Below are 27,762 nucleotides of genomic sequence, written 5' to 3'. Positions count from 1 at the left end.
TTTATTTTAGAAACTACTATGGCACTACGGGAGTTTTTTTTTTTTAGTGTCGATAACATTTATTTTCGTGTCATTTGCCGTAATTTTCTATGAAATACCTACTATTCAAATATATATATGTACAATACTATCAATAATAAAATTACAGTTAATACTGCAAAATCATTAAACATAATATTATTGTTATAATAATGGGTTGTATATTTCGCAAAAGATTCGTATTGGTTATAAGTAAATAATTCACGGTCTTTTTATTCCTTATTTTTAACAAATTAAAAAATAATATTTTGTAATAAAACAATTATTCATTATTAAAACTTTCACCGGTTAAAATAACTAACTATATTGCTACGAATTGGATACATTTTTATCTGTGCTTTTTTAAATTTCTATAATACTATTTAATTTTCACTATCTGTGAAATGTGAATTAGTTTTACGATCGTAGTAAAACTGGTATGTTAATTTTTATCGAAAGAATTCTTGATTTATATAAAGTTATTTACATCTTGTGCTGTAAATCTGTAGAGTGTTAAAATGGGCGACGGACAAAGCGAAAGTCAACCACTTCTAAATGATGGTAAGTAATTGCGATTTTGTTGTTTTGACAGCTGATGATTCAACCAAATTTTTATTTATTTTATTTGTTGCTAAACAAAGTAATAAAGATAACTTGATCATGAGCAAGTTGTCTAGTAACTTGTTAGGATTATGCAAGTTCAGGTGTTACTTAAAAAGTAGTAGTAACAATAGTTACGTATTTTTATATTATTATATTTTTATATACACAGGCTTTTTCACAGAAGAGGAGAATGTCAGCACAATCTCGCCAATTGGGCCTGACGAGCTCCCTCCGCCGTATAAACAAGAAGGGCTGCCGATGGTAACATGTCGAGTTTGTCAAGCTATGATAGATATTTCTGGGAAAAGAGAACAACATGTTGTAAAATGTTCTGATTGCAATGAAGCAACGGTGAGTCTTTGTAGATTTAGTAAAGAAATTTTGCGCATGAAATGCATGCCCTAAATATATACAGAAAATATTAGGCTTGTAGATTCATTTTTACTAAATTGCCTCATTTTACACCTCACATGCTAAATATTAAATTAAAAATTTAAAGCTAAACCTATAATTAATTTAAAAAAAAGCAACTATTGTGTAATATTTTTGGCTATTAATGTGTGCTTCTACATAATCCTGCCGATGTAGTCCTATTTTTACATCATTTAATACATAAGAAAATCTTTCTAAAACCAAAACTATGTAATAAAATTACCACATTCTATAAATAAAAGGATCTAAAAACAAATGAAAGGCAATTAAATATAGATTAATAAACAATTTTACATGCTACTTGCCAAAGGAACTGTATTTTTCTTTTTTTTTTGGCCTTAGAAACATAAGTCATACTTAAGTTACTAGGATGTAGATTTGAAAAAATATAATAATTTGAAAAAAAATATAATAAAAAGTAATTGTTTAAGAATATTTTTTATGTCTTGTAGCCTATAAGAAATGCACCACCAGGAAAAAAGTATGTCCGCTGTCCTTGCAATTGCTTGCTGATCTGCAAGTCGTCGTCGCAGCGTATTGCATGCCCACGAGCTGATTGCAAGAGGATCATCAATCTTGCTCCGTCGCCTGTGACACCTCCTGTGCCCACTTTACCTGGGATGTGCAGGGTCATCTGCGCACATTGTCAAGACACTTTCCTAGTAAGTTACCTTTGAAGTTTGATAATAATTAATATATTTTTTTAAGTACATATGTATACCCATTATGCCACAATAAAAGCTTTTTGTTTTAAAATTAACATGCTTATCTACTTTTTAGTCACATTGTCACATTCAGACCAAAAGATATAAGGGTCTTAACTACAAGTGGATAGAACGGAAATCATATGTATATAATTAATACAAAAATATTCAATTATTCAATAGACATGAATCACAAAATACTTGGAAAATATTTTATGTTGTAAATTGCAATATTGTTTTTCAACCCATTTTCAAGCCATAATCTTAAATAAATTTAATAGAAAGATAATGAATAGCATGTGTATTAGGTTTGAAACTACTTGTCTGTTTATTATTTGACAACAATACCATTTAATGAGGCTGTATAATAATATGACTTAGACTTCCATAAAAAATTTAATATATTTTCAATAGATTATTAATGCTTCTAGATATTATATAACTCTTTACTGTTGTGTATATAATCAATATGCAGTATTAATATTGCATGGTTTGCTGACCACTGGAATTAATAGCGTGCATTGTTATTTAAGCTAACTAGAAAATATTATAGATTTCACTTTCATATTGTTATTAAAAGGTTTAATATAAATATTGTAGTTTGAGAAATTTGTTATATACAAATAAAAATTACCGTTCTGTAGTATCTTGGTTCAAATTTTGTAATCGTATTTTCACGTTTTTCGTATTCATATAAATAGTGTACATGTTAGTCATATCGGTTCGGAAAAACCGCCGGCGAAAGCTGTTTCCATAAGTGGTTGTGCGAGGCAGAAAATGTCTTAAAAATCGCGCTGTTGTGGATTTTCGGACATCTAGGTGGTGTGGGTGATATTTTGAATTTTGGCGAGATGTCCGAAGGTGAAATTCAGCAGCCGGGATTAATCGGAACAATTCATCGGAACATTCCCCGTGATAAATTCTGTAGAAGATGCAGAGCGATCCAACATCTCTACGCAAAGCCAAAGGATCAAGCAGATCGGAAAGGGCTTGATCGTCGATAATTCGAGCCGCTCTACGTTGGATACGGACGAATGGAAGTAGCTGGTACTGGGGAGCACCCGCCCAGAGGTGAGAGCAGTACTCCATGTGTGGCCGAATTTGTGCCTTGTAGAGTCTTAGACGATGGGCCGACGCGAAATACTGTCTTGCCTTGCTGAGCACACCGAGCTTTTTTTGATGCCAATTTGGCTTTGCCTTCCAATTGAGCGCGGAACTGAACGAGGCTTGAAATATCGACGCCAAGTATTCCTATACTAGCTGTGGCGGCTAATGGAATGTTCTCAAATAGTGGCGATACGACAAATGGTGTTTTTTAGCAGTTAACGCGCAAACTTACGTCTTTTTGGGGTTGAATGTTACTGATTTGCAACAAGTCATTGATATGCAGAAGAAACAGAGTGGGTGATAGAACGCAGCCTTGTGGAACACCAGCATTGACGAATTTTAAGTCGGAGCATGCACCGTCGACAACGACTGATGCTCCGATCTGCCAAAAAAAACTGTTAATCCAATTGCATAATTTCCCGGGAAGCCCATAGGAAGGAAGCTTCGAAAGAAGCGCTTTGTGCCAGACGCGATCGAACGCCTTCGCTATGTCCAGACTGGCTGCTAATGCCTCCCCCTTGCTCTCAACTGCTTCCGCCCATTTATGAGTCAGGTAAACTAGAAGATCACCGGCGACCCCGACGGAAACCGTACTGGTGGTCGCTAATCAGCTGGTACTCCTCTAGGTACCGCAGGAGCTGGCAGTTAATAATGGACTCCATTACCTTGGAGAACAAGGAGGTGATGGCTATAGGCCTATAATTAGACGGGTCTGAGCGGTTGCCCTTTTTAGGGATCGGATGCACCAAAGCAGTCTTCCAGGAGTTCGGGACGACGCCGAATGCATAGGATTGCCGGAAAAGACGCGTTAAGACCGGTGCTAACTCGGGAGCACAAGTCCGTAGTACGATTGGAGAGATGCCATCGGGTCTAATGGACTTATGAAAATCCAAGGAAAGAAGTGCTTTACGAACTGCACTTTGCCGGAATGTAACCTCCGGCATCGTGGTATCACACCGCGGGATTGTTGGTGGTGACTTTCCTCGGTCATCTAGAGTCGAGTTCGCCGCGAAGAGAGAGCCTAAAAGATCAGCTTTCTCCTTCGCGGTATGGGCCAATAACTCACCGTCTCTGTGCAAAGATGGAAAAGAGGACTGACAGAAATTCCCTAACACAGCCTTAGCGAGAGACCAGAACGCACGTGTTCCTGAAGGGAGGCGCATCAATTCTCTCGCCAATTCTGCCAACGTACTCCGTCTTCGCCTTAGCAATCACGTTTTTGAAGAACCTAGAGGCACAGTTATATTCCTTTCTGAATGCGCTGGTATTTACATCACGAGACGCCGATGCGTTAGCCCAGTCTTGGTAGCGTTCCCATTTTCGGCGTGAAGCCGTTTTGGAGAAACGACCAAACCAGGGCTGGGACTTGCCACCGATGGGGACCGCAGAATACGGAATGAACAGTTCCATACCCTGAAGTACCACATCGGCGACAAAGTCAGCAACAACGCTCGGATCATCCGGCGAGAAACAAACCTGCCCCCATGGGTAGGATGCAAAGAAGGACCGCATTCCATCCCATTCTGCTGACTTGTAGTGCCACACTCGGCGGCAACTCACGAAACGAGGACGTGAGTACCGCGCCACCGGCACTGTACTCCGGACGAGACATTGGTCCGACGAGCCCAGAGGGGGATCGACGATAACCTGGTAGCCATCCGGATGGGAAGTCAGCAGAAGATCCAACAGGGAAGATATATGATCCTCCACGTCCGGTATTCGCGTTGGCGAGGTGACCAGTTGTGTCAAATCGTATGCTAAAGCGAAGTCGAGAACAGATCTACCCGCATGATCGGTAGTGCGTGATCCAAGCCATTCGGCATGGTGGGCATTAAAATCGCCAAGAATTACGATCTCTGCGGATGGGATCTGCTGCAGCATGGAATCTGTAGCCACTTGGACGTGCTCAACCAGTCGGTCGGTTTCGGCATTACCGCTATGGGACCTATAAAGGCACGCGTAGATTCGCGGATGGTCGTCGCAGTCTACACGGAGCCAGATAATCGATACGTCCTGCCCCTCAAGGCTGCCGAGGCGTCGAGAGCAGATATCATCTCTGACGTAAACGCACACCCCAGCTCGTGGTACAGAGGAATGTTCCAATTTGTACCCGGGGTAAGAAAGAAATGTCGTATCGGCAGGAGAGGATATCTGGGTCTCGGTAAGAAAGAGCAAGGCCGGATTGCCTTATGATGCCTGCTCCGCTTGCCCCGAACAGTGGCGAGCGCAAAATTGCCCCCCCCCCCTAGAATTCGGAGGGCACCCTGGGCATCCCTGTTCAGGTGGTGTACGTCCTGAGCATGGATGCCCAGAGAGGAATTCTCCACCACAGTCGCTGATGGTACCCTCCTGGGGTAATGAAACCAAATTCTGCACAACCATTATGTTTTGGGGGGATGGGGATCGGGCTTCCGGGACTCTCACATACCGGACGAAACGCGGTAGCATAGCTACCACTTTACGCCGATTTTGAGTGAGAGAGTGGTACTTCCCCGGGCGTGCCGGCCCATTCGGCTGCAACCCAAAGGTATGCAGTGTGGCACTACCACTAGTGATAGATAGTCTGGTCGTGTCGGACTTTCTATCTTATCCGATGGATGGCTAATATATACCCTGGTCGAAGTCAGTCGGGAGGAGGGACCAATACGATAATATACGATGTATAATATACGATTTATATTATCGTATTGGTCTTAGTAACAATCTTGATTTTGGAAGTAGATTTAGTTCACATGCAGCTCATGAAGCTTTTGGTCCTGCAGCTGAATTGTTATTGGTTATTCTAAGGCCGAATTAGGACAAAAGTAATAAGTATTATTGTTTATTATTTTATAGTTATACCGGAGACTGATGTCATGATTCTAATTTATTAACTGTAAATGAAGATTCTTGAAACTTGTCTATGGTGTTACTTATATTAAAAGGACATTACATCACACGTATCAAACGTATTATGACATTTAGAGAGCAATCGTATTTCTGCGTGCAGCAGCAGCAGGCAATTGGATGTCATCATTTTCATAACAAAGCATCCTAATTATTTGGCCATTTGATGAATTGCTTCTAATCTTATTGATTGATTTATAATTTTCCATTTTCATTATGTTTTTTGTAACCGTAAGTACATTTGGTACTGCATTTCTTTCAAATGCACTATAAAATTTGGCGACACCCATCAGTAGCATAATTGTCATTGCTGGCGAAATTACAGAACAGCACCACAGTAGCTGGCATAATATTTCAAATAGGAATTTCTTTGTTTTAAAAAATCTTTTCACGGTATTAAATATGTACAGATTCTCTTATCCAGATTCATGTTTTTATGATTATTTTATCCGAACGTTTAATACCTATAATTATAGGAGACCTTCGTTATTTGGTAGAGTTAATTTGTCAAGTTGGAAAATTAGCAAGTATTTAATCGATCACATAATTCGGTAGAATCATGTGATCGATTAAATACAAATATAATAATAAGAAACGATGAAATAACATAACACGTGGTAACGTATTATGTTATTCATCGTTTCTTCTTTGCACTGACTGATTACTGAGACACAATAATATCTGACAGTGTATTACGACGAATAACTTTTATTTCGTTGAATGGTTTTCTTATTATTCTCTTTATCAGTATCTATGTTTTATTTTATTTAATTTAGCTCGTGGCCTGTCGTGGTTCATATATTAATTTGGAAAACTTATCAGCAAATTAAATGGTTTGTAGAAGGGTACGTATATACATACATAATTCAAATATTCAATACTGTATTGTAGGCATATGTTTTAGCATTGTAGATTTAGACGTCTGCCATAAAAATATAATGTAATGATTTCTAGCACTTATCAGACTATTAACCACGACTATATTTATCACGGCGAAGTATATTAAGAATTAAAAAACATTGCTAGTGCTGTCCCTTTGATCTTGTACGCTTATTTACTGCATTGTCATGACGGCGCATAGCTTCGCCATCAAGTCATTTCAAACTCTCAAATTGTCGAAACATGTCGAAGTGAATAAGCCGTGTATGCTCCTACCAACCTGCAAGGACTTGTCAGCGGTAGTCTTTCTATTCAAAACCAAGATAATTTAGGTATAGGGATACCTCGTTAATTATATTTGATATATCGACAACAATAACGAGCAAAATAATTATTAAATAAAATAAGTCGTAAATATTCGGAAAAAAATTAGTGATTTATAAATTAATTTGATATCAATAATAAATGTTATTGAAATCATAGAAATAACCATGATGGCCGCACGCAACCTTCTTAAAAACGCATAATATTTTTTTAATTATTTTAAAAATGTTTACAATCGGAGACCAAAATGTGAATATTTAAGTCAATTGATCGTCGGGTGACTTAAAAAATAAGTTATTTGATAATTATTTTCCTTTATGTGGTGGCTCGGACGAGGCTTCGAATTTATCGGACAAAGGTTAAGCTATGTGTAATGTCTTGTATATCAAAATGAAAGTACCCTCCAAATTTCAATTATCTATATCTAGGCATTACATTTTAGTTTGTTTATTCCATATCTGTTAGTCAATTACGGTATATTGTCTGCGGCTTTAGGAAATCTCATTGCATATGGTACATTGGACTCTTTGCAAAAAACAAATATTTGAAAAATTTTTAGGCAACTGGTATTGTTTTACAGTAAAACAATTTATATTTCTATTGGTTCTATGGAATTTGACGAACGATTCGTTTATTCTTTATTCAATTTGAGTCAAAAATAAATATTTAAATTTTATAAGATAATAATAACGCCGTTTCCACTAAGGGGAATTTACATTCGTTTCTGTTGCTTTTCTATAGTATATACCGCGCGCTCCATTTGCAATCTGTTCTATAATACTGATCAGAGGTTTCAGATATAGAATTGTAATTGCTATATAGGATGCTCATCGATGCGTGTCGAGTTTTTTAAATTTCACTCAAGAAATAAAAATAATATTTCAAATCTAAATTTAAAGTGAAAACAGCATACCAAATGATTAAATATTTTACACTAACATAAGTTATTGAATCGGTTATGGCAATTCGGTCACAAACCATGACTAATAAACAGCATGCAAACATTTAAAAAATAAACATACTTATGTCCTATAAGTCAATTTGCTTAAGCTTAATTCTTTTATTAATACGGTAATTTTACAATTTTATTATTATGTAGGCACTTATACATATATTAGCTACCGAGTTACAAATTGACCTGGCTTGGAAACATAAAATAGCATTATTTTTTTCTAAACTGGTTTTATCAAAAACCCGCTTAGCTTAACTTGATGTTTTGAATTCCTGCAGTCATTATGGTATAATAATATTATAATCTACACATAGAACATTTCTTTTTGAAGTCCAGCCACTGCTTGTTTAACGAAATAGGTTAAGGCTGTTAGCCGTTGTACACAGAAGTAGGGCAAATACATTACCCTCGTACCTGAGCTGTTGTCAGATTAAAAGTAAAGCGTATTATTAAATACTAGTTGTCGCCTGACGCTTCGTTTTTGTTTTAGGAACTGGTCGTCAGGTTTTATGTATAAAAAGTAGCCTATGTAGCCGTGTGGTTCAAGCTTACTTCCTACCAAATTTTATCAAATTCGGTTCGGTGGTTTGACATAGTAACAGACAGACAGAGTTACTTTCGCAAACAATACAGTAAAGAAATGCTTAAACTATTTAATTAACACCTATAATTACGATTTCAAACAATAGTGACACTGTGTGTGTATGTATTACGGAAAATAATAAGTAGAATTAGATATAGGTACTTTGTATTTTGTCGTCGTATGTAGGAAATGATATCGGGGCCTGTGTTGATACTTCTAAGAGTTATCTATTTATATTGTAGATGAGTCTAGGAGCGCTGTCGTATTTATAGTCCGCAATTTAATGATTCCAGTATAAAACACACGTACAAACAAATACACGTATAAAATTTTTATTCATCCTTTGAACTATTATATTATTAACATTTCTTTAAATACTTAAACGAAACTGTTTTATTTCATTTCAGTATCAAACTATGAAAGACTCACCAGTGCGGTGCCCTCACTGCCGGAAAGTATCTTCGGTGGGTCAGAGCGTGGCCCGAAAGCGAGGCATTAGATTCGCGGTGCTGTCTCTGATGTCCTTCGCCATCGCGCTGGGGGTGACGCTCGGCACGCTGTCGGCGGCCAAGACGCACGGAGGCGGCGTGTACGTGGCGTACGTCGGGGCGTTCTTAGTCGCCTTCATTCTATTCAGCCGGGCCATATATTATTTCGCTATGAAAGTGAGTAAAATCGAAGGCCCGATGTAGATCCTCAACGGAACGGCTTTGGTTCTTGTGATAGTATGACTAGGAAATGTCTGGATTCCATATTGCATTATGTATACATATATTTTATAGGATTTGTTAGATAAAAGTGTAACCATTTATATTGATAAAGTGGACTGTGGTATTTTGTTTCGAATTGATTTTATGACAATTACGTAGGTTTGTATACTTTAATCGCTATAGATATTTGCTTGGATTTATAAATATAATTTTAACGCTTTGACTGCTACCGAAGTAAATTATTTGGTAACCTAACAGTAGTTAGTATGCATTCCGACATTAAAACTATGTTAAAATAAAATCTACATGGGTGATGTAGAAAACGATAGTACTCGATATTGTAAAGAATATTTGTTTTTGCTAAAGTGTGCAGATTAAAAATATTTGCTACAGAAATTTGTATGCGGTATAAAATAAGCTCTGTAATCTCAGATAATTGGTATTTTACAACTAGATAATACTTACGTACACGTTTCTATAATTTGTAGATTTATTTATCGACTTTGAAATTATTTAAATGAAACTTGTAAATTGAGATACGTGTAAAGTACATCTTTTAAAAATACCTTTAAGGTTTGTGCACACGAGAACGTACATAGATTCGGTATTGAATTCAATGAATGTGTCAACAAGATGAAAACGTGTCTTATAGTCAGCGAGATACGTTTCTAATTTGTATGAAGTATTCACAAAATAAAAAAAGTTGTCAGAGAATATCTGAAAATAACTTCCTTTACATATAATACTTGTTCACAATAAATAATATATTGTTAGTTGTCTTAAGATTAATTAGTTAATTTCATTCGACTCTAAAAATAAAACTATATAAAAAATTAAGTTTATTTCAAATCAGTTAGATGAATTTGATAAACAAAAATGAACATAGTATATGTGCTAGGTATTAATGAAAATATAATGTATTGTACTACTATATACCTGTATGTTATTGTATTAAGTAAACTGAACTTTATATTACTGAATTTATTATTCTTTTTAACATAATCTTCGTTGTGACCATGATCCGAACGGATTTAACCTGAAAATTTAAGCTTAGATTGTAGTTAGTCAAAATTTAGCTTCGATTTTGTATTCATGCTAACGAATAATTCCGAATATTATATTGGATTTAATCTGCATTGCCTATTAATTACAAATACTTTTTTCTTACAGATTATAAGTTTTTTTAAATTTATGATTTAAACTAATATTAAATGCAGCAACAAACATTTTAGTTATACAATTTGTCATTTGATTAAACAGCTACAAAGTATAAATCGATATAATAGTCGAATTAATCAACTGCTGACTGATTTATCATTCGATTATTTTTTGTCATAATTATAAAATATTTGAATAAAGACATCTTTATTCAAACAATTTTGTGACTAATTAATTTTATCAGGCGTCCATTAGACTAATGACTAAATTATGGTCTACACACAAAACTGAAATTGGGCGCGATGCAAGAACATAGACAGATGCGGCGTGAATTGCTGCAATTTCGTACTAAAACATGTGCGCGTAAATATTTACATTACCAACGAGTTAATCCGCAAGTTCTTGCATTGCATTGCTTTTTATCAATTAAATTTATCAATGAAACGAGCCAAACTAAGCAAAATTTACACCTCTTTCCAACATTCATTTATGTCTTAAGACTGCTGGAGTTGACTGACGTCGCCTTCCTAACGCACTCGACACATTGTTTATTCAGTTTTAATTTTATCGATATCGAATATAATGTGATAGCGTCGATTTTTTTTTTAATTTGTTGCCGGTACCGATCGTTTTTTTTTTAATATATTCAAGAATATTTGCTTAATGAAAATCGGATGTAGGATGACGAAAAATCGATTGGTATTTGATATTAATGAAATTAATTTACACTTGTCAATTTTTGAAACACAAAATATAATGCTTCCGCAAGTTGGCGATGGAACTGATATGTTTATTAATTGACAAGTTTGTGACTATTCATTTATTATAGAAAGGAGTCTTAGTATTAAGAGTGCCATTTCAGTACGTACGTCTATCGATTTTTGTCGATAAATGTTAACATTGAATCTTTACATGTTACATGTTATATTCAATAATAGTAACAGTTCTAAATGTTAGGATTGAATCTTTTGAAATAAAAGACGTTAACAGTGAATTCGAGTTATTTTTTTTTTGTATTCTATTAATTAATATTATGTATATCTAAAAGTCGTCCTCGAATAATATCTGTAGGGAAAGAGAGTAAACTGGAATGGAATGGAAAAAAAGGAATGTGTGCAATGAGTTGAATAGAAAAAAGTTAATTAACTTTTACAAATGATTTTAATATTGTTTTTCCCTTACTAACGAAAAAGGTATATTTTGTGTTTTTCTAAGCCATTGAACAGTTTATTTATTACACCATTACATTTAAAGAATTATATGTCCGTTTTACTTTATAAATAATAGTGCTATATTTCCGCTTATTTTTATTGACACTACACGTATCACTGCCTCGTAAAGCAGTTTCAAAAGAATATATCCCTTTAGCATTTGGAACAGATAAAACACAAGTCAGAGTCGCTATGATGAAAGTTATGTTTAATATTGGAATATTAAAGTAATATAATGTTCGAAATCCACATGAGAGCACTCGTTCGAGGTGAATTGGTTTTAAGTTAATTGTCATTTATTATAAATTACTATAAATATTTTTTATTTCGTTTTATGTAAACTTTCTATAATTATTCAATCATGTATTGGTCTTCCTATAAAACATGAGTCGAACATGCGTCACCATTCAACAATAGTCACAGGTGGAACTGACTCATGTAAATTGCAGATCAATAATTACGTGTCATAAAAAATATTTTTATCCTTAGTTTGTTTTAATTGCAAAAATGTATATAAATAAACACAAGAAACCTAGTGTTTATAAACATTCTAAAGAGATAGATTAAAATTGTCGGACTTTTTCAATACTATGTAAATCAGCTGAAGTTCCATATTGAACAGATAATACATCCTATTGATCCTAGTTACATTGAATTGAAAAAAAAAAAACAATTCTAATGGATATCATATATCTCAATAGAAAATTTTAAGAAGCTTTATGGTTTAAAGTAATATATTCAAAATATTTAAAATTAATTATGTTATTTTAACTAATACTAAATTAAAGTTCTCTCGTCGGAATTAAAATGTTTATTTTAGATATCACTTGGTTGCAGCTAAAACGATCGCTTTTAATCTTTTTCCAGAAAATATGTGAATTTGTTTTTTGGTTTGTTTAAAACTAAGCCAAGTTTACAACAACAAAGCCTTAATTGATATATTTGACTACAGATTATATATTAGATTTGTATTATATATATTTTTAAATAATGGCAATTAATCTTATTTTTATCGAAGATAGTAGAAAAGTCCAGGAAGCACAGTTGAATTTTCATGTGCTTATTTATATTTCATCGCATCGAGGGTGAAGGAAACTCACACATACAAAAGTTACATACAGGTATCCTCACACCTGTATGTAACTTTTGTCTCATATGTATCCAAACAATCTGATTTTAAAGAACCTGCAATAAGCCACAAAACCTTGAGAGAACCCTTATCCAGCAGTGAGATATTAACAAGCTGTTACTATCATATTATACAATCGAAAAAAAAATTTGTTACTTTAATTTTACCTAAGTAATCTGTGAATTCTATGATTTTTTTTTATTATTATTGACAATTTAAATAATTTATGACGACTCCTCTTTCGTGAAACTCATTTTGATCTCTTGAACCCATTTTGCTCTTCTATTTCTCGTATTTAAAGAAAAAAAGTAAGAAAAGTTCGCAATAAGATTTGATCGAATTAATTGCAATACGTTCATTAAATAAATTAACTAGATTGTATTGTCACCTGCACTGAAAAGTGTATGAAATTTTAATGGCTCTCACTAGTTAAGTAGACCTCATGTAAAATTCTGTTGCACATTTGACTCACGTATGTCTTTAGTGACGTCAAGTTAAAAAAAAAATCTTATAATAATTAATGACTAGTTTTCAAATCCAGGTCAACGTGAATAAATTACTTGTTATTATTATGGGAATAAACTTTATTTATTAAATAAATATTTGATGAAAATGTGTTTAAAATAATACAATATTTTCAAATGTTTTATTGTACATTATATGGGTACCTACAGATACTTATAATATACTGACGAATCATTCGTCTTACAAAAATATCTCATGACATTCAATCGTAATTAAATTCACTTTTGTTTTTATTATAATAAATGTTTTTGAAATTGTTGTAGCTTTACGTATAATTAGATTTAAGACGATGAAAGTACCTTAATAAATTTCACTTGTTTTCACTTACAGATCAATAAATTATGGCTTATATAAACTGAGCGTTTTACTTGTACTTTCAATTTCAATAAGTATTCCTTATTTGTTTCATTGGTTTCTGTGAAGAAAATTGTAATAAATTTCAATTTATTACGAATATCCTTCCGTTTATATCGTTCCGATTCCGTTTAAATAAATTGTGGATTTTGTATATTTCGCCGTAAACTTTTAAATGTATCCGTTAAGCACTAGAGTATCATAGAAATAAGAGAAAATAATTTTGTATGTCGTTTACGTTTCATAAATCCAGGATTGATAAAATCCGGCTATGGCTCTTATGTTGCTTCGGGTAATGTTTAATCGTTTATTCGTTTGACATTACGGCTGTTTCCAATTTCCATACGGCCCGCACAAGTAACGACACTATTATTTTCGTGTGATTTTGCAACGGTCGTAATTCTTAAAATTTTTGAAAGTTAAATTTTTATTTTTTTACGGGAAACGTTACAGCGCCGTATGAAATGATCCTTGAGCGCTTTCGCGTAGACGATAAAAGGGTAGATACAGATAGTCACGAAATATCATAAGCGTGACTTATATTAGATATTTTGTCCATGCTTTAACAAAATTTTGACTTTATTATTTTTGGTTTAATATTGTTTACCATAAATAATGGAGTAAAGTTTCAACCACGATCGTCTACCGTCGTCGATCGTTACGTGTAGCCGGACCACAATTAGTCTTACATTGCACTAAGCTTTGAAATACTTATCGTGTTGTACTTTAAGATTGTTTGAACTATTAATGTTATGACGTTCATACAAAAAATAAATAATACATGTAACCCAAAATTTTCTAGCTGATTAGTGTTTTAAAAATACCTGATTTTGTACAACACTTTTGCTATTAAATTTGTTTTAATGTAAAATCTAAACTACTCACGACTAGACATTTAAGAGACAAAAACAGTAGTATCTTAGATCCTAATTAAATATTGAAATATTTACGTCATAAGGAATGTTATAGCAGAAATAGAAAACATGCAGTGCATCGAAAACAGTATCAAAACAATATAAGTATAACAATACAAAAAATAAAAGGCACGTAACGTTTTCGTCAGCTCCTGTCGTATATGTTTCTATATCCGGCCGTAATTATTCTTTTTACATTATCTCCTTTTTGTCATAATAACATTTATCAATTAAATATTAGGGCCTATAGTCATTTAAAGATTCACATAAAAGTTCCTTACATACGAAATCATTACCAACCTACGTACATAAATGAACGGGATTATGAGGATAAGATTTATCAAGCTAATGAGACTTATTGTAACTATCCTTGTGTTGGTAGCCGGTAACATAGCCGGAATTGTCGACGAGCTCCTTCCTGCCGGCTATGCCTTTTCCTTTGCCTGCTTCGTCAAATCGTTGTTTGTGCGAGCCCGTGTATTTGGTCGTGTCTGTCAATCTATCAACGGCCGCTGCTGCAGCTGCAGACTTTGTCAGCTATAAATGATAATAAAATACATATTACGACAAGTAATATTATCAGCAAAATGCAATGTTTTTAGGTTATTAATCTTAAATTAAATTACAGTGAAGACGGAAAATGGATAAAGCTAAAAACGATAGAGCTTATGTTTGTTAGGAAACTTGAATTATTAATTAATTAAGCGTTTTTCGAATTTCATAATAAAAAATATTTTAATAATAATTAGAATTTTTAAACAAATATTAAATATATCCACGAAACGACGGATACCGACAGTCAGGTATTTTACGACCGCTTTCAGTGTCAACGATATTAATGTATTGTAAACGATATTATGTATGTATAATTATGTATAAATATATATATAAATTTTGAATATTTTTTGAAAATATTCTTATTTTGAAACTGCTTTTTTATCGTTTAGATTGAATTGCTTTTTAATACATTAGTAAGAGTTCTAGGCAATAAGTACGTATGCCTCGAACACTTCCATAAATAATGATGTACGTATGTGTATATAATTAAGTACTTTATATCATAACAATAGCTAAACAAATATATATTCCCATGACTACTTTTATACAATATGAGTTACAACATTAATATCAATAGAAACATAATATGAGGTGACCGCATTGATGACTAATTATTGCAACATTTTTTTTTTTCCTTAAAAGTTAATTTGTAATAAACTTATGTTTACTTTATAAAATGTAGAGCTACTTTCTCTAAATCAATCTGCTTATCTCGAAAACCACTTGTCCCTAATCACTCATTGCTTTAAACGTGTCTAAGTTACCGTTTGCATAATAAAACTATCATCTCTAAACATGTATGTAGTTTCAAATCAAATCAAATTCCTTTATTCAATATAAAAGCATTACACTTACTTATAGATTGTCAAATTACACACTACCAATGGTTCGGAAAAGATAATACCCTGAGCATATAAGAAGAACCGGCGAAATATACTCAGCGGGTCTTTTTTTGACAATTTTATTATTTACAAATATTCAATATCAAAAGAAATAGCCTGTAGGGAATCGTTTCATTAGAAATAGCCAGGAGGAACTTGTTATATAATGTATTACCCAATGTAGTTCAATACACTAGAGAAAATAGCATGTTGACGAAAATAATATTAATTATATCAATCGTATTTTGAAGTCAAATAGATTAATATTTTAAGCAGACATCATGACTATGACCCATAGTTACCTGGTTGGCCAACGACGTAAACTATTGTATTATGCAGTTATATAGGTTTGAAATAAACTATAGTTCGTGTCAAATTAACGTTACGAAATTTAACACCTATTCTAGCGACGACATTATAAATATGTACTACTTTGTTCAATCAGCATTTTACTAAAAAATAATATGAAATGAAATGTTAAAATAATTAAACTATACGACCACTGATTCGGAATGTATCTTCTGCTGAAAATAACCTATACTCTATTCTAACCATTAAAGAAAAAAAAGCCAAATAAACATTTGACAGCAAATTGACGCAATATCATTGGTTGTGAGCTTGATTAATCTATGATATTCACGATTTGCGAAAAAATGGCGTTTCGAACTTCGACGAAACTGTTATCGGAATTTTGGAAGTAAAATTAAAGTAGAAATAAGTATATAAATAAAGATATATTAATCATAAACTCTTAGTATACAATATCAGCTATATTGTCGTTATTAGCAAATCGAATGAAATATGTAAATCTTTGTTTGTTTATCTTTTTTCCTACTTCCATTGTAATAGGCTATACAATCACTCATCTATAAAATAATATAATAAAATATATACACTCATCTATAATCTGTTTTTTTTTTTAATGTAATTTTGTTAAGCATATAGCAATTGATGACTGATAGTGAACTGTACGAAATATTAATCATACGTTATATTACAAATGCGGCGTCAACCTTGGGAACTAAGATGTTATGTCCCTTGTGCCTGTAGTTACGCTCACTCACTCACCCTTTAAACCGGAACACAACAATACTAATTTGGCGGTAGAATATATTATGCCTGGGTAGTATCTGGTAGGTGATACCCAGACGAGCTTACTTAAAGCACTACCACAAAGTAAAAAATAGTTTTAATGTTATGTAAATTAGGTTTTTTAACATAAGAAATACTTACGTGTGTTGATACTCCTGGTTGCCCACAGGTTGTTAATTTTTTCTTTATTTCTTCCAGCTCAATTTTCTTGCTCTTTGCCAAATCCTCTAAGAATTTCTGGTAATCTTCAAGACCAAGTTTCACCGACTTTAGTTTCTTAAAATGTATTGCAGTGTCCGTTGTAGTAATTTTTTTCCCGTCGATCACTTTAGCTTGCTTCATCCATTTATCGCTTTGAGACAGCGTTATTTGTCTGCCATCTGATTTCGGGTCTCCGAATTTTGAGAACATTTTAAAAGCATCCTAAAAATAAAAAAATAAATATTTTTTACAAATTTAATTGCTATAATAATAAATTGAAAAAAAATGATCCTTAATATTTTGCAAGATGCTAAGTGTATTCGTAAACTTGGTGTGGTTTGAAATCTTTGTCGTTACATTCATCGTCTTTCATATATTTCACATTTCTGAGCTGCTGATGTGAATATTTACCTTTCCAACACGTAACTACAAAGTATCCGATAATAACCGAGGGCGAGCTGTATGCACCAGTCACGACTCGTGTTAGATATGCAACTTGATTTGTTACTGTTGTATAAACGAGACTACGTTCTTTATAGTCCACAATATAATGGACAGAAGTAACTTAGTCAGGAATAATGACAATGTAAATTAAAAGATGTGATTATTTTATGATTATTATCTTGTACACAAAAAAAAGTAGGATACAAAATGTAATATGAATTGGCTTTCTATAAAGTATATAAATTATGTTAGTAGTTGAATTTTATTGTACATAAATACTTATATATACTATTCCAACTTCAACAACGGTTAAGTCTCAGTACTCATGAAGTATAAATAATATATATAAGTATTTTATCTACAATAAAATATGACTATATATATATATATATTTATGTAATAGGTAGGTCGGCAACCTGGTGATATAGATATAGATATATATAGACATTGGTGCTGTTAGAAATTTTACCTAATTTTCTTACATCACACCAATGAGACACCACCTTTGGGAGGTGCCTGGAGCGATTCACCCTTCAAACGGGAATACAATTATACTAAATATTGCTGTTTGGCGGGAGAATATTTGATGAGTGGGTGCTACCTAGCTTACACAAAGCTCTACCGCCAGTACAAACGTAAATACGTCAATATTACATTTGTCTTATAAAACAAAACATTGTTCACTTTCTATATAAATACTCTTAGAAGCGATTAATTTATCATTGGCATATTATCTTTGTGGCTTGTGCGGCGTGAGCTATTCTATTACACGTCGGTTTTGGTTATATTTGCTTTCATTGACAAGGGTAATAATAATATAAATAACCTTAAACGGTATGACACTGTCATCGTTCTTGTTCGGTGTTCCGTTGGCTGCCCCTGGAGCCGTCCCGTTTTCGAGCTTGATGTCCTTCACATCCTCTGCCACCTGCTCCACGGCTTGCGCGTGATCTTCAGACATTATTGCCGCTGGAAAACTATATTATTTTTAATGTATACACAGCGTTTAAACAACTTCATTACATGTAAGATACTACTTATAAAGTCTTATCTAGTTTCTATTTGAATAAGTTAATTGCTAATTGTAAAACGAAAATACATTGTTTTAGCATAACTTGTTATAAAAAGATAATATTAGTTTGTATATTAGAAGATTGCTCATTGGAGCCCAGACAAGCACCAGAAAATTTTCATGTGCTTAATTGGTGTTTATAATTCATTTTGTGCTCGGCGATGAAAAAAAACATTGTGAGGAAACCTGCAGGTGGCGGATATGAGCCACATTTAAATATGTCCACCAATTGGCATTGGAACAACTTGTTGGGATATGCTTTAAAAGCCTTTCCCTGTAAAGAAAACTCCTTAGCCCAGCAACGGGACATTTTAAGGCTGTTACTATTTTAGTTTGAAATTATGAAAATGTATAAATTATATAATCTTGTGCTTTGTTATATGGTTAACATATATTTATTATTTGTATGTTTATTACCTCAGAAAAAAATTACTTAATATTACTAGAATGCTGTTTTTATTTTAAAAATATCTTGATATACAAGGAATTTATATTTCAAGAACATTATAGAAGTCAATATTAACAAAGTTTTGATGCGTTTGTTACCTTCAACTTCAGTGTTGCAAAGTTTAACATGATGTCATAGAAAAATAATCAAACAAACGTTACTAACTTAGCTGTTAGCATTATTGACGAGTTAGAATCACTGCGTCTTATTTTCGCGCTAAAAGCGGCAATTACATCACCGACCTTGTCGAATAAACGTTATACTACGTATATACGTAAATATCAGCTGAGATTTATCCTCTTACGTGAATCTATAAAACATGTCTAACGAAAAATTGAATGGTTTTAGTTGCTAGTAATACAAAACCTGTTCGTAAATTCATGCCTCGGAAAGCAGGTAAGCCGTTGGTTCTGAGCCTGAACTGTACTTCCATCAGAATAGATAGTGCATCATGATTTGAACAGTATTATATTTCTCCATTGCGAATATAATTCGGTCGCCATGACCAAAATAAAACAAAGGAAATCATCAACTTTATAGAGAGATAGAGTTATAATTGTCTAAGAACGTCTGGTTACTAATTAATTGGAAATAATAATAAATATAATATTTTTGTTTGTGTCTCCTTAGTTACAAAATTAACTATTTATATAGGTGTGGATTTTGCGTTATAATATTGATATAAAGCAAGTATATTAAATGAGAACCTATCAAATATTATAAACGATAATTTCAAAGTGCTTTTATTATTCCTTCAGATATGATTGATGACGTAAAGATAAGTTAATATGGTTTAAATTCTCCACTGTATGTTTATCAAGCTACCTACGAATACTATACCTAACAATTTGTAGCTACGCAACAATTTCCTTTATTTAAATGATATCAATGAAATTCGTTAAAGCATATTTATATAATGATATCATTCCCGGTTTGGTAGTTAACCTTGAAGACTAAATTTGTTTGATAAAATTGAAGGTGTATTTGCAAAGTGAGAATTTTGTTATTACACCTCCGCGAAGCTTGCTGTGGGTGCTCTGGTCTATTAAATCTAGACTAAACGATCTGACCCAAGAGTGAAGGTCGCACATATCTCAAAATAGTACATGACACGCATCCACCGTAATAGTATAAACTACAGGAATAATAGAAAAAATTAAAATATAACTGTTTATCATATAAATACTATATAGAAGTTGGTATATAACTTTGTTACAAACATGTTATAGAAAATATAGGTACTAAATAAAATTATTCTTAACCATTACGCAAGAGTTGGATAGATACATAACAGGTTTAGTTAAGAATTTAAAAAAAAACTATGTTTTTCTGCTGTTTAGATAATTTTGTCGCTAAATATAATTTAAAATATCTAAAATTATTTTAGTAGATACATCTATGTTTAAATTGTCATAAGTGTTTTGTTTAAAATTATAGATAAACGGTTGATAAACAATATAAAATAGTATAATATATATTATACATAGGGTACGTATGGTATATTTAAAACACACAAATCAAATTGCAGGAAAGTTTATTTTATCAACGATTTCTAAATTTCGGTTTTTAAAAAAATACTAAACTTTCATGCCCTGTTTATCCAACCCTTTTTATGGGATAGATTTTTAAACGGCTGGAAAACTGTCAATTCATTTTATTAATAGAAGCCTAACTATTGATTTTTATATTTCTAACATATAAGACGAATTTCGAAACAAATTTTACATCACTTTATGTTAGTCAGTCATTTTCAAATTTTATTAATGATTCTTATATATTATATAAAGATATAATGATTGAAAGTAACTTGCTAACTTCTGTATTATTAAATTTCCTATAATATGTACCTACTACCTTATGTTGTAATAAATAAATAGATAAAAAAAAACATGACATATACCCACACTAAATTAGTTTTCTTATGCCAATAACACGAAAAATATTTTTTACGTATCCCTACACAATTTCAATTTACCATCCCCTAATGGTTAATTACGTTTTTAATATAAATATTTCCGTTAGGGGTGTGAACGAGACGAGGCGTCACATCACCTCGTGACCTACTTACTAGTTAAATATTAATGCAACTTCAGCTACACTTCACGTTTATTTTCTTGTGTTTAACTAAAATACAATAATACCTTGAAATTATACTAATTAATAATTAACTTGCAGCTATGTAGTGTTCTACATCAAAGAAGTCGGCTGTAAAATAAGTGTCTTAAATGTTTAAATGGTAATTTTTCTAGTTCATAACATTTAGAATAATAAAATTTGGTCCTTATTTGTTTTACGTTATTAATTATGAGAGCGACTAAATTCTTCTAAGCTAAAACGTTTATGCAGTAATGACTGTTCCCAGTCTTTAGGGAAGCCTGAAACATACAATAAACAAATTCTGACCTTTATGTGAAACAAGTCAAGCAAAAATAATAATTTTAAGAAAACATAGGTATGCTATATGCTATATGAATTTGCATGTTTCGATGTTTTTTCTATGCTTATTTCTAAGGTCTACGAGACGGAAAGTGACTACCGCCCCCCAGTGTTGCACATGTATGTAACATGTGCAATACTGGGGGGCCTGTCGGTTCGTTACCAGCATTTGAGAAATGAGTAGGCTCAGCTAAAGCGAGAAGTTCTGCTAAAGCTTACTACTGCTAAATAGGTACTAAAAATAAATAAAATCAGTTGACAAGCATATTAAAAAAAATAGATGGCGTCTAAATGAGAATACATGTTTTATTTATAACGGCAAGTTATAAGGGAAGTACTAACTCTATACACACACACTACACAGTTACACTTGTTACATATTTAGTTTTTTTACTGAAATAAATGCGGAAGTAACTCTGTCTGTTTCTCTGTTACGCTTTCTCGGCTAAACTACTAAATTGATTGTGACAAAATTTGTTACGAAACAACTCTCAGGACATAGGCTACTTTTTCACCTAACTTTACTTCTTAGGGAGTAATTAAAGATTTATAAACATGTATTGAAGCATTTTTGTCACAACTAAATCCAAAGCGTGCAAAGCCAGCTAGTATTAATACAATAATTATATAAATGGAAAATAATTAATTGAAGCATTATTTAAGTATGGAAATGAATAATGTAAATGTTTTGCGCGAAATAACACAAATCATATAGTAAGGATAGCACGTGACCCACGCCCTAGGTGACGTCAGTGCGCTCGTTAATGCACTCTTATTTCAGAGTGAAGTACATCTACAACAGCACAATATTGAGCCACTAAACAAATGATGTTTACCTTTATTTCTATATCGATTTATTGTATTTTAATTATATATAATATCAATACTATTTTTTTTTTAAATGTATACCACAGGTTCAGAAAAGCTAAACTTTGCGGTTGTTTTTCTATGTATATGGAACCACTTCGAGGCAATAGTTTTATTCTCAAGGTGTTACTACACTCTAACTAATCATAGTTCAAATACGAGTAAGTATAAAATGATGTACATTTCATACGTCTTCAGGGATTCTTTATAAACCTGTATACATTGTGCTCCACAAAAGAGTTACTGACTCTATTCAATCAAGTAAGTTTGCGTTTGTTTGTTTCTTGTTGTATATAATACTAGTGACCCGCCCCGGCTACGTTCGGGTGCAATGCTGATATTACAGAGTGTCTTAATGCACACCGTTCACAGCTTTTTTGTCATTAGACAATAGAAACCGCTATGTCCCTGCGTTTTAAATTTTAATATCTTCGAAAATATTCATTTAAATTAGTTTTAGAGATCTAAGCATACATAACGACAGACAGACAGCGGGAAGCGCCTTTGTTTTTTACTATGTAGTGATGTATTGAGTGACTGTTGCTAGACAATAATATTAACTTTCCTTAATTTATTCCTAAATAAATCGCTAGGGTAAAAATTACGCAAATAAACAAATATCGCATAGGTAGTTCCCCCAATGTAGAATGTATGAAATTTGGTATATTATGAGGTATTCATACAATTTTACCGTTTTTAATCGGAAAATTATTTTTTCTTTCGAATCAAATTATATTAATATTTTATAAAATTATTATAAATTATTCACATTATGACGGTGTATAAGATTCATTGTTTTATTTAACAGAGCATTTGTAAGATTAGCACGTAGCTATTCGGACCAAAATGGAACACGCAATGCCATTACGTCATTATACACTATAATTATAAAGTTTCATCATACATGAAAAAATCACTGATATAATAGTGTGATATGTTATAAATGTAATTTAAGACATTGGTTTTGTTATACAACACATTATAATATATCGACTTTACTAATGTATAATTATTATTCATGTTGTATAAAACGGCGTTGTTTGTTTACAAACGCACGCTAATTTGCTACTAACGCAAAATGTACAAATCTCAACGAGGTTTTTTGTAGTAGCCTCATTAAACCCCCGTGATTAAGAGTGAAAGAAGTAACAATTAGTGAATTAATTACTTGATACCTTCGCCGGTTTCTAATGAAAAAGTTTTACTTTAAACATGATCCCATGAAAATTAAATGAAAAATATCCAATAAGTATGATATAATATTTCTAATAATTATACAAAAAAAACTTCAAAAATGTGTCGCTATGTACGATGAACTGAAAATGTATATTTAATTATATACAATAAGTAAGTTTCTAATCAGTTACCTATTGTAAATATACAATATAACAAAATAGAGGGCCCTCGACCATTTGCCTTTGGCATTTTACAAATCACTGAGTGTTTGTAAACAGACGACCTCACGTTTGTATAATGTTAAAATATGTCATTTCTACCGATAAATACAAAGACAAATACAATACCCGTCAAAATATGTGTAAATAATTAATTATATACATAATATTTCACATTAAATAATCAGTACGTGTATATATTTACAATATATTAAAATCAGAACACATCGATAGATACTAAAAACTACAAAATATTTATATAAAATCTATTAAGGTTGAGATTGTTTGAATCGTTTCAAATTATAGTATTTATTATCTTAAGAGGTATATTTTTATCTATACTAGAAAAAGACACCGTACATAACATTTAACGTATTATGTGTTTTGTAAAAAGACATTCTATAGATTGATGGGAAACTTGAAAGTGAAATGACGTGCGAAACTGATGTTAATGGCCTCGCTGTAATTATCGTATATTAGTTTATTGTAGTTTTATGACCACTTTCACAACAGAAGAGACTTATAAAGAGGTCAAGGATGAATCTGTTTTCATGGTGTATTGTGTACTGGAAATATGGAAATGGCACAGTAGACGATACCGATCGCTTATCTTTATTTTATATTCGTTTTAATAATGAGATTTTTAGACAATGTATATTTAAAATATAAGAGTTCTTCGAGTATAATACGTTCTGAAAACTATATCTTACTTTATATCATATCAACAATTCTCAAAACATTTTTTTAAGGAAGTTAAAATCGGTAAATGTTTTTTTTTAATATATTTTTCTAAGTTTTCTCCAGAACACCCATCATAAATTAATAGTTAATGTTAATAACAATTATTCTTCTTCAAATCAAAATCTTTAAAGCGTTCCATCCATCCATTCATAATACTACGCCATAAAAAATGTTTATAAATACTACGCCACTTTGTAATTATTGTTAATTATAAGATAATATATTACATATTACTAAGAAGTTAATCTATTGATTAATTTTTAATAAAAATATTATCATTAATATAAGTCCTGAATATATTAAACTTAAGTTAAAAATTACTATTACTATAATATAAAAACCTTCGAAACAATTGCACAGTGATGTTATTTATGACATCACTTCTAAAAATTAAGTATACGTAATATACGTCAAAGTCAACACATTACCTCGGTAATTAATATTATTTTAAGTCATTTGAATGCCTTTACTTATCAACCTTATTTAAGCTATTGTTTCCCAAAAAAATTGCTCTTACATCGTGACAATATCATTTTAGCATTTAGTGAATAGACTAGTCATATTTTTAAGTATTAGATATTAGCATAATCTTTAGTTTACTTGGGGTATCTTTTTTGTGTATTGTAACATACCGTAACGAAGGAAAATCCATTGGGAACTATTCTAATTTTGTCTAACAGCCCGTCCCGATTTCGTGCAAGTAGAGTTTATAGAATGTACATACTGCATCCATTATTTTTAAAATTTAAATTTCCAAAATTACTTTCTTAGCTTACTATAAAATAAACCGATGTCTCAATTTTTATACTCAGTAATTTTGGCTGTGCATTGATTTGACAGTCAGGACTTAGGTCAAACGATTATATATAAGTATAGATGTTGATATATATTTTTTTAATAATATAACTTAGTATTATTCCACACACAGGTGAATATTTTCTTATCACATTTTGTTTATTTTTTGATGAAGGTCAGTGCAGCCAAGCCACTGTGACTGTTGTCTTATCACGAAATTGCATGAAATTGTTATTATTGATAACGTCTATCGCCAGGAAATTTGTTGTTACATATTTTGTTATTAATCGTTTTATCTATAAGATATAGAGACGAAAATATAACACATATAAAGTTAATGCGCTGAAATCCATAGGAACATTTTATGACGAGCGTTCATTCGTTGTGCGAAAACTCATTTCAATATGAATAGGGGCGCCATGGGGCATACGCTAGCATACTCTTTTACCCTTTATTTAGCCACAAAGACAAGCATACACTATGCATCTAAGATGTTTATTATTCGATCAAGAAACCTAGTCGTTTATGGTACATATTTCCTTTTGACACAACATTAATTCGATTGCAAAAAAATTTTTGTAATATGTTTGATTAATTTTGTTAACTGTTCTGGATGTTTGCGTAAATTTGTTTAATTTGCAAAATTCTCACGTAGTACGTTTTAAAAAAATATTACATTATTTTTTCGTCCTCTTTAAAACAATAGTTATACCTAAATATATGTCTACAATTTCTGGAGTACCGCAAGAACATAAAAATGATATTTTAAACTGTTTGCTACATTAATAACTAGTTGTAAAAATGTTAAAAATATGTATTGACTCACATGAATATGCAGTGAGGATTGTTCTGTGACAATTGTAATAGATGATATCACTAGCAAAGATCAACAGCTCGTAGCGGCGCGCGTCTCTCGCGGCTAAACTGAAACTAGCGCGGTCGCTGAGTGCCTCCAGCTTGTGGAGTGTTGTCAAACCGCCAGATTGAGCGCTGAGCCACAACACTACGCATGCGCATATTCGCTCCCTACGTTCCCACTTCCCGGATAGTAACTACATATATTCTATAATATAAAATTAGTGCTGTACTGTTCATTGTTAATCTACTCAATTTTAAGAAATATTTATTTTTATATGTAAAAATGGTATATACAGTTAATCCATATTACTAAATAATCATATTTTTATTAAACATTTATAAAACTCATAAAATATAGGTAGGTACTTAAACCTATTTCGTTTTACATCATTATAATCACTTCCTATTTAATGTTTTATGTGAATGGCATGGAACTTCACTAACATAAAAGGTTTATATCGGGTTTTCCATTATTATTTATAGTTAGCTATACTGGTAAAACTAAAATATACCACCATCCTCTACCTCTCATAAATGCAGGTTATCTATCCTAGAGTGTGGATCGAAAAGTATCGTCTATATTCAATATAAATTTAAGTACTACTATAACTGAATAAATTACTCATATAATAATTTTCATTGGCCTTCATTCAGTGATCTTTCTGAGGCGACTGTCTGACTCTACTACGTTGTAAGATCCGTGGACCACACTAATTTGTAGTCTCCTGGGCGTCTTTGTTAACAATAAAAAAGCTATATATTATTCGCTTATAAAATTTTCTAAAAACTCTTGTTTTATACAAAATGTTATGTAAGAATTATGTAAAATTTATTAAACAGATTAAGATTGCAGGATTCAATCGCTTCGACGGTCACATATGCAGCCCAATGTCTACGGGGTTTTATGCTACTGAGAACTGGTGCCGGGGAAGGTGCGAATGGCGAGATCATTTTTATCCGGGCATCTTTGGCAGATTGGATCAGCAGAGGCATCATTCTCTCGCTCCTCGTTCTGCCACGTAAGCCTGCTTCGTCACCTTCAATAAGACCTTAATTCAACAAAAAATATTTGTATATGCTAATTGCTACGAGATATTTTGATATTTCCTGTAAATATATTTATAATAATTCTCCTAGAGGTCCTATGTTGAAGAAAAAATGGTGCCTCTATGGTTGCAAATTGTAACATGTAGACAATTGTAACAAGGTGCTAATTAATATATGAATAATATATAATATAATAGATACAACAATGACTGTGTAATGCGTAGAAAATTACCTAATTAATTAATTAAATATTGATTATTTATGTAGGTACTTAATCATAATAAAAGAAATAGACGTCAGATATATGTTTCATAGACAATATAAAAATATTCAATCGAAACTATTTTCGCTACAAACTTGTCGACTTCAAAAGCAGGCAGAGATATACCCGACCTACAGAATACTACTCGAGAACAGATGACCTAGTTTTTATTTGTAC

General features: G+C 32.1%; 2 protein-coding genes across 4 annotated transcripts; one reads left to right on the top strand and one right to left on the bottom strand.

Moving 5' to 3' along the window:
* Window positions 1–405: 405 nt before the first annotated feature.
* On the top strand, window positions 406–10,332 carry LOC113403001 (type 1 phosphatidylinositol 4,5-bisphosphate 4-phosphatase). Of its 3 annotated transcripts, none has more exons than XM_026643410.2 (4): window positions 406–579; window positions 791–972; window positions 1,506–1,715; window positions 8,896–10,332. In XM_026643410.2, exons 1-4 carry the CDS (start codon window positions 537–539, stop codon window positions 9,178–9,180), a joined length of 720 nt encoding a protein of 239 aa, XP_026499195.1. In that variant the 5' UTR covers window positions 406–536; the 3' UTR covers window positions 9,181–10,332. The 3 variants fall into 3 exon arrangements, with proteins under 3 accessions (XP_026499195.1, XP_026499197.1, XP_026499196.1); XM_026643412.2 differs by having other exon boundaries at window positions 407–579; window positions 806–972; XM_026643411.2 differs by having other exon boundaries at window positions 408–579; window positions 803–972.
* Window positions 10,333–13,256: 2,924 nt separating this feature from the next.
* Window positions 13,257–26,432, bottom strand: LOC113403007 (tubulin polymerization-promoting protein homolog). The gene is made up of 4 exons (XM_026643419.2): window positions 26,245–26,432; window positions 18,492–18,642; window positions 17,162–17,443; window positions 13,257–15,026 (listed from the first exon to the last, which is right to left on the bottom strand). The coding sequence occupies exons 2-4, from the start codon at window positions 18,624–18,626 to the stop codon at window positions 14,835–14,837; spliced, it is 609 nt and encodes a 202-aa protein (XP_026499204.1). The 5' UTR covers window positions 18,627–18,642; window positions 26,245–26,432; the 3' UTR covers window positions 13,257–14,834.
* Window positions 26,433–27,762: the final 1,330 nt, after the last annotated feature.

The sequence above is a fragment of the Vanessa tameamea genome, chromosome 16 (assembly GCF_037043105.1).
Source record: "Vanessa tameamea isolate UH-Manoa-2023 chromosome 16, ilVanTame1 primary haplotype, whole genome shotgun sequence".
Classification (NCBI taxonomy): domain Eukaryota; kingdom Metazoa; phylum Arthropoda; class Insecta; order Lepidoptera; family Nymphalidae; genus Vanessa; species Vanessa tameamea.
Note: the sequence above shows the minus strand (reverse complement) of the source record. Positions and strands in the feature narration are given on the sequence as shown.

What these genes read in the sequence shown, in the direction of transcription:
- LOC113403001 (XM_026643410.2), top strand. Translation starts at nt 537, where the DNA reads ATGGGCGACGGACAAAGCGAAAGTCAACCACTTCTAAATGATG. An exon ending in CTGATTGCAATGAAGCAACG is followed by an intron (nt 973 to 1,505) that starts GTGAGTCTTTGT and finishes TATGTCTTGTAG; the next exon opens with CCTATAAGAAATGCACCACC. An exon ending in ATTGTCAAGACACTTTCCTA is followed by an intron (nt 1,716 to 8,895) that starts GTAAGTTACCTT and finishes ATTTCATTTCAG; the next exon opens with TATCAAACTATGAAAGACTC.
- LOC113403007 (XM_026643419.2), bottom strand. Translation starts at nt 18,626, where the DNA reads ATGTCTGAAGATCACGCGCAAGCCGTGGAGCAGGTGGCAGAGGATGTG. An exon ending in ACAGTGTCATACCGTTTAAG is followed by an intron (nt 17,444 to 18,491) that starts GTTATTTATATT and finishes TTTTATTTTTAG; the next exon opens with GATGCTTTTAAAATGTTCTC. An exon ending in AACCAGGAGTATCAACACAC is followed by an intron (nt 15,027 to 17,161) that starts GTAAGTATTTCT and finishes TATCATTTATAG; the next exon opens with CTGACAAAGTCTGCAGCTGC.